The sequence below is a fragment of the Cervus elaphus genome, chromosome 2 (genome assembly GCF_910594005.1).
Source record: "Cervus elaphus chromosome 2, mCerEla1.1, whole genome shotgun sequence".
Classification (NCBI taxonomy): domain Eukaryota; kingdom Metazoa; phylum Chordata; class Mammalia; order Artiodactyla; family Cervidae; genus Cervus; species Cervus elaphus.
Window position 1 is genome coordinate 8,394,848 of NC_057816.1, and position 14,641 is coordinate 8,409,488.

The window sequence follows — 14,641 nt, forward strand, 5'->3', positions numbered from 1 at the left end:
CTGGACCTTCACAGGACCCTCTGGAGCAGGAGCCACTCTGGGTCAGGTCATCTCCTTTCAAGTTGTCCACTGGGCAACAGCACCACCTAGTGGCCAGCTCCAGAGGCAGAGAGTCACTCAGGCGTGTCCGACTCTGCCACCATACAGGAGCCCGTCCATGGGATTCTCCACGCAAGAATACTGGAGTGGGCTGCCATTCCCTTCTCTAGGGGATCCTCCCGACCCAAGGATGAAACCTGGGTCTCCCTCACCGCAGGCAGATTTTTTATCGTCCGAGCCATCAGGCCAGGCGGTGGAACCGAAAGCTCACAGCCGCCCCACCATTTAGGAAGAGAGACAGAGCGTGCCTGGTTCCTAGTAGTAGCTGGCACTCACATCTCTTCCAATCCAGGCTGTGACTCCTGCAGGACAGCTGCTTCAGTCTTTTGGTAAAAAAAAAAAAAAAAAATCGCTCGGAGACATAACAATGTATAACCACGCCTGACTGGCTTGTTTTATTGGAGAAGAGGACGTGGAATTAACAATGTGAATGAAGACAGTTGGGACCTGAGGTTGGGAAGAACACCCTCCCCTCCCCATACAAGCCCACTGCCCCAAATAAAAAATAACCAACTATGGGAGAGCAGCTGAGACAGCGACTGGGGGCAGGGGAAGGACCATGCGTGTGCTGGGAGGGCCCAGAGGCAGCAGCCGCACGAGTACGCGAGTATAAGTCTCTGAATCTTCCATGTAGGTCTGTATAAATATATAGATACGCTGTTCGCTTGTCTCCCCTCTCTTCCTTCTGCTCCGTGCTGCGTGCCGCGGTCCCAGCTCCTCTTTCCACGTGAGGGCGAAGGGAAGGGGATGATGAGCAAGTCATCACCGGATGGCTATCAGACCCACATCCATCAGCTTCTGGATCTTCTGTGCTATCACAGGATTCTTTAAGTGTCTGACAAAGAAGGGGCAAAGTTACCTGAAATGAGACTTAACCCCTAAAAATTTTTACCTGCTCCCAGAGCAAGCCCCAGTGCAACCCACCCTGGACACTATCAGCAAGAGGTGGTGAGGGGAGTCCTGGTGGAAACTGCCCTGTGGAGAACTGCACGGGCCTCCTCTGCCAGTGGCCGGAACCTGACCACTCTCACTGGACACGGCTATAAGCTGAGACCTTTTCCCAGCAAAACTGGTCTTTCTAACTAACCACTTAAGCCATTATTGCCAACAAACAAAGCCCTTCCAGCTCACCACCACCTGCCAACCTTTTAACTACCAGAAAGCACTCGACCTGGACTCCAACTGTAAGGCAGGGCTGCTCTGGCCTTCAGGGATCTCTGCCCTGCCTCCCTTTCTCTGATTCTCCCCTCTCACCTTCTGCCTCAATGACCCCTGTTACCTTGGGCCTACTGCAGCAGTGAGCCAGGTAGTGCTAATGCTCTAAGAATTAGATGGCACACACTCCCACTTAGGTGGATCACACTGCTGCCAAAGCTGTGCATTATGTTTTTGTCCCCCTTTCCCTCCAAGGCCATCACCCCCAGCTCGACTCACTCGCTGAGCGCCTGCGGGTCCTTCTGCATCTGTTCCAGGATGAGCCGCATGGCCGGGTCACTCATTATCTGCTGCACCTCCGGGTCGGCCATGGCCCGCCGCTTCACGTCCTCGGGGCTGTCGTGCCGGTTGTACTGGGCCATCACGCAGCGCTGGTAACCATCTGCCGCCTCCTGCGTTCCGGCAAAGCCAGAAGGGGGGAGCGTTAGCACTACCTGGCTCACTGCTGCAACGGGCCCAAGGTGACAGGGGTCACTGAGGCGAAGGTGAGAGGGGAGAATCAGAGAAGGGTAGGCAGGGCAGAGACCCCTGAAGGCCAGAGCAGCCCCACCTTGCAGCTGGAGTCCAGGTCGAGTGCCTTCTGGTAGACGTCCATGGCTTTCGTGTAGTCCTTCATCGCCTCCAGGGCGGCTGCCTTCCGCGTATAACCCTTGACTGGAGACAGAAAAGGAGAGGTGATGCATTACCCAGAACACACTTACGAAGCCTGCTTTCACCTCCTCTGAACACCATCACTCCTCAGCCTGACACTAGCTTCAAAATGTTGTAACCTCCGAAGACACACAGGCAGAGTATGCTCTCTCTTCTCAACCCTCTGGCCAGACGGGGCAGAAGCGCAGCACAGGAAGACACTTACTGAAGGTTGGCTCCAGCTGGATGCACTCCTCACAGTCCTACGAAGGAAAAGCAGAAATGAATCAGGCTCATTCCTTCAGAATTGCTAGCCCACAGCTGACTCACCTGGAATTACAAACCTAACTGTTCACCCAGGGCCATTACAGAACATCCGACTTTTGTTCTAGTGCTGCTTTTACTTATTTTTGGCTGCACGGGGTTTTCATTGCTGCGCTTCTCTTCTTACAGAGCACGGGCTCTAAGGCATCAGTAGTTGTGGGCGCAGTAGTTGTGGTTTCTGGGCTCTAGAACACAGGCTCAATAATTGTGGTGCACTGGCGTAGGTGCTCTGCAGCACGTGGGACCTCCCTGGACCAGGGGTTGAATCCGTATCTCCTGCTTTGGCGAGTGGTTTCTTTACCACTGAGCCACCAGGGAAGCCCCTTGTTTTACTTTTAAAACTTTATTACTAAAGTACAGTTGATTTACAATGTTGGGTCAGTTTTAGGTGTAGAGCAAAGTGAGTGAGTTACGCACATACATACAATCGCTGGTTTTAAGATTCTTTCCTCACCCAGACCATTGCAGAGTATGGAGTGGAGCTTCCCGTGTCACACGGCAGGTCCTTATTAGTTACCTTACATATTACAGTGTGGATGTCAGTCCCAATCTTCCTACTCACCCCCTACCCCAGTACTTCTGTTAACTCTGGCCTCATGGTGATTCAACAGCAGGCCCAGAGAAAGGACAAAAGGGGAGCAGAGAAGCAAACTAAGGAGAACTTTAAGACACTACAAACCAGATCCTGAACCATCTCACAAGGCAAGGGGTGTGGACTCCTCAGAAAGCTGATGATGATGAGCAAAAAACCCCGAAATGTAGGGAAACTTCTTTGAAAAATTAAGAGAGGACAATGATCACCAGAGGAAATGAATGGACCCTGATACTGACAACTCCAAAACTTTTAGACCAATGAGGAAATCTGAATATACACATACATCAGATGACATTATGGCCTTAGCTTTGCTATTAATAGGTGCTAATAATGTTGTGAATGCATAAGGAGAGTCATTTCAGGAAATGTATGCTCAAAAACTTATGAGGTCAAGTGTCAAAATGTATCATTTCCTTTCACAGTTTAGCGTCAGTGCTTACGGTTGAAAAATGAAGGAAAACAAAGGTATTCTGTATACCTGTTCGATGTATCTTCAAACCATAAAATTACAGGACAAAGAATGCTATGCAGAGTGAGGAGAGAAAGAACATCTACAAATACTCTTAAAATGAAGACCTAATTTTGAGTGCCATAAGACATTGTATTAAACCCTATTTTGAATGAAGGAAAATATGTATGCACATTAAAAAAAAAAAATGCTATGCAGTGTACTGTGTGCACTGCAGCCCAATCAACAGCTACCAAGAAGCCCTAAGACGAGAAGCAATTCTATTCGTTCCTTCCTCCCATTTGCAGTTTGAGAAAAGTCCTACCCTACCTCTCAGGTGATTAACAGTGTTATTCTTTGCTTTTGACATGGCCCTTCTGCAGTCCTACCAGCAGCAGTGATGTCTCTAGGCTGGACAGACCCAAAAGATTTGGGTCAGCAAACAAAAACCATCATGGACTCAGGTGCTGGGGTCTCTAGATAGATCAAATTGCCAAGATGCACAGATTAGCTCAGGTTCAAGGGCGCGATGGAGAGGAACTCCTCCAGTGTTGAACATTAGCATAACTGACCATGTGCGATGTGACTTACAACAGCAGACCTATATTACTGAGTACTGAAGAAAGGAATGATGGTAAAGTTCCTATAGAAAGCGAGGCAGCTCACCCCTCCCCCAAGTTAAACAGAGAACTGCAATACTTCCACTGTTGCATAAAATACCTGAAACTAGGGACAAACAGATATCTGTACACCCACGGTCACAGCAGCACTGTTCAGCATAGCCCAAAAGTGGAAACAACCAAATCTCCACTGATGGATGAATCGAGCAAACAGCGTGGTCCATCCATACAACAGAATACTATTCAGCCATGAAAAAGGAAATGCCGACACATGCTACAACATGAACCTTGAAGACACTATGCTAAGTGACATGAGCCAGGCACAAAAGGTCCAATACAGTATGATCCCCCCTTATAGGAGGTTCCTAGAGTGATCAAATTCAAAGACAGAAAGTAGAACACTGGTTGCTAGGGGATGAAAGAGAGGAATGGGGAGTTTAGTGTTTAGAAGATGCAGCTTCCACTTGGGAAGAGAAAAGCTCTGCAGCAGAGGGTGGTGATGGCTGTACACCAGTGTGCATGGACTCAATGCGCTCAACTGTGCATTTAAAACGTCAAAAAGAAAAAAAATAATAAAAATTAAAAAAAAAGAAAAAAAAAAATAAAATAAAATAAAAAAAAATAAAACGTCAAAAAGGCAAAACAATTAACACATGAAGAAAGGCAATGGGAAGGGAAACAGATCTACTTTCCCAAACACTTCCTACTGCATGGGCCAGCAAAGGGTACACACACAGGTCCTGTACTTTCACAAATCTCACACATGCACCACCACCCTGAAACTATGATCAAAATAAGAAGGTCAAGCTGATGCTGACGACCACGTGGAGAGGAAGGACACGCTCCTCACAGACAGGCCGCCCTGCCTTCACCTTGAGCGCCAGCTGGAACTCCAGGAGCTTGGTGTAGCAGGCGGCCCGGTTGCTATACAACTTGGCATCTTTGGGGTTCCGTTTGATGGCTTCCGTGTAGTGCTTCATGGCCTGCGGGTAGTCCCCTTTCTGGAAACACTCATTGCCTTTGTTCTTCTCCTCCAAGGCCAGGTCAGGGTTTATGTAGGCCAGCCGTTCTTGCTCCTTCAGGATTTTCTCTGCCTAAAAAAAATTCTTGGAATAGTCATTTAAATTCTCATAACACTGGGCTAATAAAAAGTCTGATTAAAATTTTAATTTTCAGAAAGTACTGCTTGGTGGTGGTGGTTTAGTCACTAAGTTGTGTCTGACTCTTGCGAGCCCACGGGCTGTAGCCTGCCAGGCTCTTCTGTCCATGGACTTCTCCAGGCAAGAATCCCGGAGTGGGTTGCCATTTCCTTCTCCAGGGGATCTTCCTGACCCAGGAATTGAACCTGGGTTTACTGCATTGCAGGCAGATTCTTTATCGACTGAACTATGAGGTACTGCTGGTGAGATTTAATTTGGGGATTAATAATTTTATATTCCTTACACTATATACAAACTACAAAGATATACTGTACAGCACAGAGAATATAGCCAATATTTTATAACTTTAAACACACTACAGTTTGTAAGTTTTGAGTCGTTGTTATAACACTGAAATACAATGTTGTAAATCAACCTTACCTCAATTAAAGAATTCTGTATTTCTTATTATCAAGGTACATGTACTATGAAACAGAACAAATGGTATTGACATACACTTGGTACAAAGATATGCCTTATGTGAAAACGATGGATTAACAGCTCTTATTTTTCTGACCAATCTGTGAATAAAATCACCCTCCTACAAAATTTGGTTGTATAGAGAAAAAATTTCAGTTCAGTTGCTCAGTTGAGACCCCATGGACTACAGCACGCCAGGCCTCCCTGTCCATCACCAACTCCTGGAGTCTACCCAAACTCATGTCCATCGAGTCGGTGATGCCATCCAACCATCTCATCCTCTGTCGTTCCCTTCTCCTCCCGTCTTCAATCTTTCCCAGCAGCAGGGTCTTCATTTACAATAAAAACCACAACACTGTCAGTGCACAGACCCTCAACAAATTTAAGGTCAAAACCCTTGCCAACTAAGAAACACAGCAGAAAAACTGGGTTATTTCTATGTGTTGTCATCATTAACAGGGGATGCATCATATAAAATAACCAAAGACAACAAATTCATTACTAAATAAGAATGACTACAATAAATCGAATTAAGAAAACATCCCTCATTCCCTACCCACCTGTTGGCATTTCTTGAGCACGTCTGGGGTTCGGTGCTCTGCCAGAGACTTGTTGTAGAAATGGATGGCATCCTTGTACTTTTCTTCTTTGAAATAAGAGTTGCCAATTCGTGCATAAGCTCTGACAAAGACACAAGGAAAAAGAATTTGCTAAGGGCAGAGCACAGACAAGGTCAGCCTCTGCAGAGAAAAAACATCTAGATACAAGGCCCACATCGCTGCCCCCGGCACCACGCCCTCCCAACACCTTCTGTTTCAGCTCCTGCAGTCTCCTTTCCAGCCCCCTCCCCATTACTCAAGGCACTCCAGGTCAAGCGTACTTGGCAATCTGTCGGTAGTCTTCTCGGTTTTCTCGCCCCACTTCAATGGCCTTCTCACACAGCTCCCGGCATTGACCATAGTCACCCTTTTCAAAGTACACAGCTGCCAAGTAGAGGATCAAGAACGAAGAGTCAGTCCTTGCCTCTTCCCGGGGACCAGTCCCGCACCCAGGCCCAGGCCTCACCTGCTTGGTTGGTTATGTAAGTCATGTTGGTGGGATCCAGGTCCTTGGCTCTGTCGTAGTGCTTTAAGGCTGTGTCAAAGTCCTTCTTCTTATAGGCTTCATTCCCCAGCTCTTTTTCTTTCAGCGCCTAGAGGAGATGCGGAAGGAGGGCTGAGCACATCTAACCCAGAGGGCAGAGGGAGCCAGCGCCTGGGACGTCACAGCTCTCGTGCAGCACACACCCCTGGTGAGGCTACAGGGAGCAGGTTCTCCACACCCACAGGGGATTACCAGCTGTCAGACTGGAAAACTGGTTTCCTCTCTGCTTCCTCCGAGACACCCCCTTATCCCAACTACTCTCCTGGATCTTGTCGGAAAGTGAGGGTTTCCTCAGGGAAGAGGAAATCCCCTCAGCTTGAAACAACCTGAGAGTGGACAGCACAGTTCTGCGCTGGGTTTAATTCTGAGAGGCTAAGCAAGTTCGGGCTCTCTCACACAGTCTCTGGGTCCCAGCCACCAGGGAATATCGGCGGGGGGGAGGGGCTATCCTGGCGGCAGGAGTCTTCAGCAGACTCACGACCACCCACACTGTAGGGCCTTTTTCCAGCTTTGAGACACCATGAGCAACCAACGCTTACCCATTTAACGGTACTAAATTTGGCAACAATCTGCTGTTCCCATTTATAAGAAGGGAAATAAAACCGTTCAGCACAGGCCCGCTGCTCTCAAAGACTGAAAGTTGTCCGATCAGCCAGAAACAGAAGCATATGAGGTGACAGACAACATTCTTCTGGATCACAACACGAACAAGGACCACACACAGTTTTTAGGCTGACCCTGGCTGATGTCCACACCGCCAGAACCATGAGCCAGAGCCACAGTGGCCATGGGACCCTGTGGTAGCACCCGCTGCCTGAGACGCTGACACACACAATTCCTATGGAACTGCTTGTTACATGGACCTTTTAATATACTAAACATTTAAATTATTAATAACAGTAATTTGACCACACACTGAGCACTCAGAAAACCACCACAGCCATCCGAAGTCTAAAGATGGTCCCACCTGACACATTTCTGGCTACTAGGCAGTTTCTAAACGCATGACCGTAAAGTGTTCCAGAGAGACAGACAGACACACCAACCTGCTTTTTATTCTCTGGAAGGTCTTCTTCCATCGGCTCTGGTTTTGTCTCCTTTTTGGGAGGAGGTGGTGGTGGAGGTGTTGCAACTTCCTCCTCTTCATCCATACTGCCCAGATCAACTCCAAGCAGGACGCTAAGAGTAGTCATGACCCGGGGATCTTGCAGTTTCCTATTGTTGGTTAAAAAAAGGAAAAACAGAACAGCACTTAGTCTTCAACACAACTGATCTTAAACCCCACTTACTACTAAAGCTCGGATTACTGTATAGAAAAGATTCTCACCCATGGGAAGGTTGCTAGATTCTGTACTACCCATGAGTTACAACTGTGGAATGCTCAACCCCTCAAAAATCCACATAAAATATGAGGTATCGCAGATGGGATTTTTCTCAAGGCCAGCAGACACACACAGAAGTGAGTTACAGGTACACTCTGTCTGATCTCAGGAGTCAGAGGCACCCAGGCAGTCACAGACACCAGCACAAGATTTAGAAAGCTGATCTTTAGATTTGATGTGCTTTCAACCATGAATTTCCATTCCAACACACCAATGGGGAGGGATATGTTGTCTTATCACTATCAAGGTATTCTGTTAAACAGAATCAGTGGGCTATTGACATACACTCGGCACAAAGATATCCCTTATGTGAAAATGTATGCCTATGTATACAGAAAGAACAGAGCTGATGCTAAGTCAGCACTGCAAAAGTGCAGTGAAGGTGGGGAGGATTAGAATAAACACTCCAGATTACTCTAATACGTGATTCCCCCGACCCTTTCTAGAAATACAGATAAACAATAAAGCAGTAAACTCTTAATGCTCTTTGGAGGAAAAAAACAAAGGCAGAAACCCCAGTCTGGTCTAGGGAACCCCTGCCACAGGATCCTAGGAAGAAACCACAACGTTCATGTTCGTTTCTAGAGACAAACCTGCCGCCTTGAACTTACGTGCCCAGGTCAGACGGCTTGTTCCGCAGCTGCTCGATCAGTTCCCGGTAGGTAGGATCTGCGAGCAGAGTCTTTGTCCTGGGATCACTCTCCAACTTCTGGTACAGATTAGGCATGTTGAAAGGGTTCATGAATTTCCTTTCTGTTTCGAATAAAGGAAAGCACACCACCAGGAAGTCGGTTACTGTGCCCCCATAGCCTACTAAACTGACATTGGAGGGGGAGCCTCAATATTACCCCAACTATAGAACAACAGTAAATAAAAGGGGCAGGGCAGTGTTCTGGGGCCTACCTGCCAACCGGGCCTCCATATTCTGTAAACCTTCTTTGAGCTGAGGATTGTTTGCTTCATGTTTTAAACCCTCCTCATAGGTTTGCTTGGCTTCTTCAAACCGGTTTAAGAATTCAAGAGCCGCTGCTTTTCGTGAATAGCCCTTAAACCAGCAAAGACAGACAAAAAAATAGACACTCAGAGGTAAATTTCAAACATGAACTCTATAAACAATCTACTTTACAATTTATGGAACAAAATGGGTATTCACATGGAGGCCACAAAACAAACAAACAAACAAACAGGGGACCAGGATACAACAGTAGTATCTATTGACCCTGAAGAACATGGCCGCTTCACCCCAGTTCATCTTATGATGCTAAGTGTTGTTAGTTTCTTGAGCAGTTTTCTCTTAGTACAGAAAATAAAACATGTCTTAACTGATAGTACCTCAGATTTGACAAAACATGTCATCACTCTGAGGAACATTCTCCAACAGGTAGGAGGACTGGGGAGAAGGCAGTAACCAACTATGAGTCTCTCAGGATAGGTACCAGACAGGCCAAAGGAGTTTCTGGGCACCTGAAAAGCCCCCATTCACACACAGCTTACCTTGCCCCAGTCAGGCTTTAGGTCAACGGTTTTGCAGCCGTCCTCATAAGCCTTCTGGTAGTCTCCTTTCTTGGCATAGGCCGCTGAGCGATTGCTGTAGAGCACATGGTTCTGGGGGTCTAACTTAATGGCTTCAGAGTAGCACTGTAACGCATCGTCAATGTTGCCAGCACTCAGGGCTTTGTTGCCCTTCTCTTTGAGCTCATTTACCTGAGAAGAGAAGAACCAATACAGTTTCTCCCCATAAAATCCTTCTTTAGTCCCTATTTCTTAGGTGACACTCATTCCTTTCTGTAGCTGTTGACAAACTGGTTACTTTACGGATCAGAAAAACAAATCACAGATTAATTTACAGTTCCCACACGTGTGGGAACCAGCAAGGAAAAGATAAAATAACAAGGAAAAAGTGGCCTGTCTCTGCTCTTTGCTGGCTCCCCTGGGGATTAACAACTCCAGCCACTCTTCCAAAAGTCTCAACTTTGAGCTGATGAAGCCACTCTAGGACATATGCATGAATTCCTTTTGTGGAAAAAGAAATTTCTTTGCCATGGATTTCCAGAGTTCAAATGATAAACTGAACACAGGCCTAGTTGAAGAGAGAGCCAGAACAAAGAGGACTAAGCACGCACTGGTACATGCTCCAACAACCTGCTGGCACCAGGATGGCCTTCGGGAGCATCAGGACGCTCACCTAGCATCACAGAACAATCTGTTTCCACTGGCAGATGTCACAACATGGCAGATTATGGCTGTTTCTTAACAGGTAAAAATGAAGCTAGGATAAAAATCAGTTTTTGTCATGTTTAAGCATTAAACATATTTAAGCGAATGAAGGGGCTACCCTGGTGGCTCAGTGGTAAAGAATCCACCTGCAATGCAGGAGAGGAAGATTCAATCCCTGGGTGAAGAAGATCCCCTAGAGAAAGAAATGGCAACCCACTCCAGTAGTCTTGCCTGGAGAATCCTATGGACAGAAAAGCCTGGCCGGCTACAGTCCACAGGGTGGCAAGAGAGTCGGACACTATTTAGTGACTAAACAGCAACAAAACAGATGGAAGGAGGCTAAAGAAACACTACTGCAGTTCCATTCCCTACTCTCTCAAACACCCAGAACGAAAGCAGCAGCAACACAGCAAAAGGTTTAACTGGTGTGAAATGGACCTCCGCCACATCAAAACAGGGTCCTAATTAAAAGGCTTCTCCAAATCAGGGAGCCCAACAAGAGGGGAAGGCCATCCCGCAAATGCCCACACATTGGTGAGAACAGCTGTGTCACTCAGGATACAAGCCATTCTTTCTTGGTATGCCCATCCAGTGTACTGATGCAAGAAAGAATTCTGCTGTGAGAAATGACTTCAGAACCCTGAGGGACACCAAATGGGACCCTCCACTAGCCAGAAAAATCTTAAGACAACCTCCAAGAGGAAAAAGGAGAGACTACCAAATTTAACGAGCAAGGAAAAAAATCTTAGAATATAGAATGAAGGTCAGAAGGTGAGAAGTTAAACTCAAATAGTTCCACAAGGCAACTGAGAATACCTTGGTGACATTCTTGCCTATCCTAGGGAACATTTTCCAAACTGAGCGAACCTTTCCTGTAAGCAGGAAATCAGCACTTGAAAGCATCAAGTGGATGGAGAAGGAAATGGCAACCCACTCCAGTATTCTCACCTGGAAAATCCCATGGACAGAGGAGCCTGGTAGGCAACAGTCCATGGGGTTGCAAAGAGTCGGCCGTGACTTAGCGACTAAACAAGATGACTGTGCGCTAAAGTTTTGAAGCGCGTGCATTTGAACTGGTAAGTTTTTACATCATCTGACACGTAATTCATACAGCTGTATGCCTGTATGTGGTCAAAATTTAAGTTTTATCACTGTGAGATTTTTATTTGAAAGGTACTTAATTTAAAAAAACACAATTTTACACACTCATATTTATCCAATTTGAGTATTTCTTAAAACTGAAACATGGATCTAAGAGGGGGAAAAAAGGTTACATATTTAATGGGTGCAGGACAGTAGGTTTTAACACACCGGGCCATCTATGCAGTCCCTGAGTTTACTCACTCAGTCTACCTGCATGTAGACTTCTACTATGGGCAAGTGTGATAAAACAGAATTTTTTCCCCGTATTTTGGTAACTTCAGGATGAGAGCTCTTCTTGAACTTAAAATCAGTTTCTTGTCTATATCACAGCCTATTCAATCCCTGACACAATTTGGTTATCATGAGGGTGCAAAATGTTTAAACTCTCAGTTTCCACTCTAATTTTTTAAGAATTTAGCAAAGAGGCGCCAGATTTGGCTAAAGGGAGCAAAAGGTATACCAGGTAAAAGATTCAGTTTTGTAGATCACACCAATCCCCCCAATCAACCATTACAGCCCAATAACAGGTACCAATTCAATAAAACCTCTCTAGGTGTCTCACAACCCTCAGGCCACAGAGGTCACAATTAACTCACAGAAGTAGCCCACAAAAGCCTCAAACTCAGCCTCCCAGTAACGCTGAACCGAGTCAACTTACTTCTCGCTGCTTAACTATATACTCTAAATTTTCTTCGGCAACTAATTCCTCCTCGTGCAATGAAAAATCCACGTTTTAGAAAAAATCAGTCCTCGGTTAATTCTTGAATCACACACACAGAAAAAACGAAGAGGGGGAGGTGCTGCACATATGATTTGTAAAACCCTGGTAGAGATGAAATTCATTCCAAGGATTTATGTTGCACCCTCTCCTTTCCCGAATCAGGCTAAGAAGTCGGCCTGCTGCTCATCATACCTTCACTCAACACTCTTCCACCCCGGCCTTCCATGCAAAGAAGCAGGGTTTCCCCGCAACTGGCTACAGAGTCCATCAGCTACTTGCAGTATATTCCCGTCCCCGCGTTCCTCCAAGTTAACTGGGGCCAAGTCCTGGGTAACCTCTACAATCTCTGATCTCTCTCCCAGAAGACGAATTCCCAGAGGTTGACCTGATCCTTCTCGCCTTTCGCAAGGCCCCTCGCCCACCTCCAGCCCTCCGAACGCCGCGGGCGCCATCCCCCTGCTCAGCCTGGACCCACGTCCTGGGAGGCCTCAGGGGCCCAAGCCACGGCTCCTCTTCCCGCCGCGCGGCGGACTTAAGCCAAACTGGGGCGTCCCCCGGCCCATCTCGCCGAGTGGAGTGGCTACGGGCACTGAGGCGACCCCGCGCTCCCCGCCACCAGGCCTCGCTGCCCGTCCGCCCGCCGCGGCCCTCACGCCCTCGCCTTCCCCACGGCTCCGCCGACCCCGCCGACCCCGGCCCCCGCCCAGGCCACAACAATCGGGCGCCCGCCCCGCCCCTCCACCCGCGGCCGGGCCTTGGCGGGTCCCAGAGCGGCCACGGGCCTCAGCCCGCCCCTCCCCCTTCACCTGCTCCATAGCCCGGTCCGGAACCCCGTTGAATAGACTCCGTCGGCTCCGCGTTCCCAACCGCACGCGCCGCCTTCTGGAACCTACTAGAAGCTGCCGGGACCCCCAGATCCCGCCTCTTCCTCGCCGGCTCACTGGTCGCTCTCCTCTAGGGGGCTTTCTAAGATTTCCTACTATTGGCTTGAAGTCTAGCCCATCATCTCTGCTTCTCTCTCACTGGACAGTGAGGAGAGTCCTGCCTCCCCCGCGTTTCGAGACTGGACGTTGCTCTGAAAGCCCCACCCATCATATACTCTACGATTGGAGGGAGGGGCGGACCTCTGCGGCACCGATTGGTCACTTAGTCCGCCAATCATGGCCGCGCTGGCCGCGCCCATTGGTCCTGTTCTTTCTGGAAATTTCCACCTCTCCCATTGGGCTGACAGACTCCGTGACAGAACCGCCTTCAGATTTAAAAAAATTTTAACTGGCCGGTTAGTTGCAGACACTTTGCTCTGATAGGTTTAAATTGTTGCCCTTCAAAGGGCAGGGTTTTTTTTTTTTTTTTTTTAAAAACAGCAGCGGTGGCTTACGGGAGTCCGAGGCCACTGACACCGTCTGCAGTGGTGGTTTCCGGGCATGTGTGGGTTTGGTGGGTCCGCCCGGGCCGCTTCCTCCGTCGGTCTGCGGCGAGTCAGTCTGAAGCAGTTCGCTTCTCTCCGGCTGCATTGAGTCTTGGTCCTTCACCGGAGTGTCACGCTCAGGGATCCCAGCCAGTGGAGGTGACCGTTTGGATCGGCTTCGGGAGCGAACCCTGGCCCGTCCCTGAATCCCAATATTGGGTTCTGGGTGTCCCAGTATCCCGCGTGATGGTGAAGGCGCTGGGGCTTGGGTAGGACAGGCTCGGGATTTCATCTTGGCCGATCTCCTCGGTGGAGGCGCACACCCTCTCTGAATCTCTCGGGTAGAGAGTTTGGTAATCTAGGGCCGTGGCGTGGGATCGTTCACATTCGTGCAGTAGAGTTTTTAGCTCTTAATGAAGGGGCTCTGCCTGCGTTATTCGGAGGTAAGGGGATGAAGGAAACAAAACACCTCACTGAGCTGCTTGATCACCTGGCGGGCGGCGGCGGCCTGGGTGGTCCTTAAAATCGCTGCCCTCTTGCGAAAGGCTGGACAGGTACCCGCAGAGAAACAGAAAGGGCTAGAGGGTCAGAGAGAAATGATTTCGCTCTGGGCCAGTGTGTGGTTCACGGAACAAAGGCCCCGTATGTCTGGGGTCTAGAGGGAGCTTGGGTGAGGGTCTTGGGAACTGCTGTGCCCGCCCCACCTCCTCACCCCCAGCTGGGTAATGCCATCCCTTCCTTGTGTTTTAGCTGCCCTTTATGCTAATAGGTTGTCACAGGGTCCTCTTCCATCCCAGCTGTGTGACCCCCTTCTCAGACACTGCAGCCTAGGTCGCTGCAGATAGCATGCCTCCCTTGATAACCCCCTCCCTTGCTTGGCCCTTGGGAAGCTTTTAGACTGGGGATCAGGGCCTGCGTGACAGGCCTACTTTCCCATCTGTTCTTTGCCTGTTCTCCCCCTTCAGCACCAAACTCCAGGCGTACTCTCCTGTCTGTTCCTTGAGCTTGGTGGGCTCCTTTACTTTGGGCCTGCCTGCAAGATGTTGCCTCTGCTGGCATCCCCCTGCCACCGATTCT

At 48.5% G+C, this 14,641-nt stretch overlaps 1 protein-coding gene across 1 annotated transcript; it reads right to left on the reverse strand.

Annotated features, from left to right (window-relative positions):
• Nucleotides 1-464: 464 nt before the first annotated feature.
• On the reverse strand, nt 465-13,275 carry STIP1 (stress induced phosphoprotein 1). Its single transcript, XM_043870671.1, has 13 exons — nt 12,963-13,275; nt 9,570-9,779; nt 8,979-9,120; nt 8,687-8,828; nt 7,740-7,908; nt 6,616-6,742; nt 6,431-6,533; nt 6,111-6,231; nt 4,804-5,025; nt 2,171-2,207; nt 1,865-1,968; nt 1,534-1,706; nt 465-934 (listed from the first exon to the last, which is right to left on the reverse strand). Exons 1-13 carry the CDS (start codon nt 12,969-12,971, stop codon nt 862-864), a joined length of 1,632 nt encoding a protein of 543 aa, XP_043726606.1. The 5' UTR covers nt 12,972-13,275; the 3' UTR covers nt 465-861.
• Between the last annotated feature and the right edge of the window lie 1,366 nt (nt 13,276-14,641).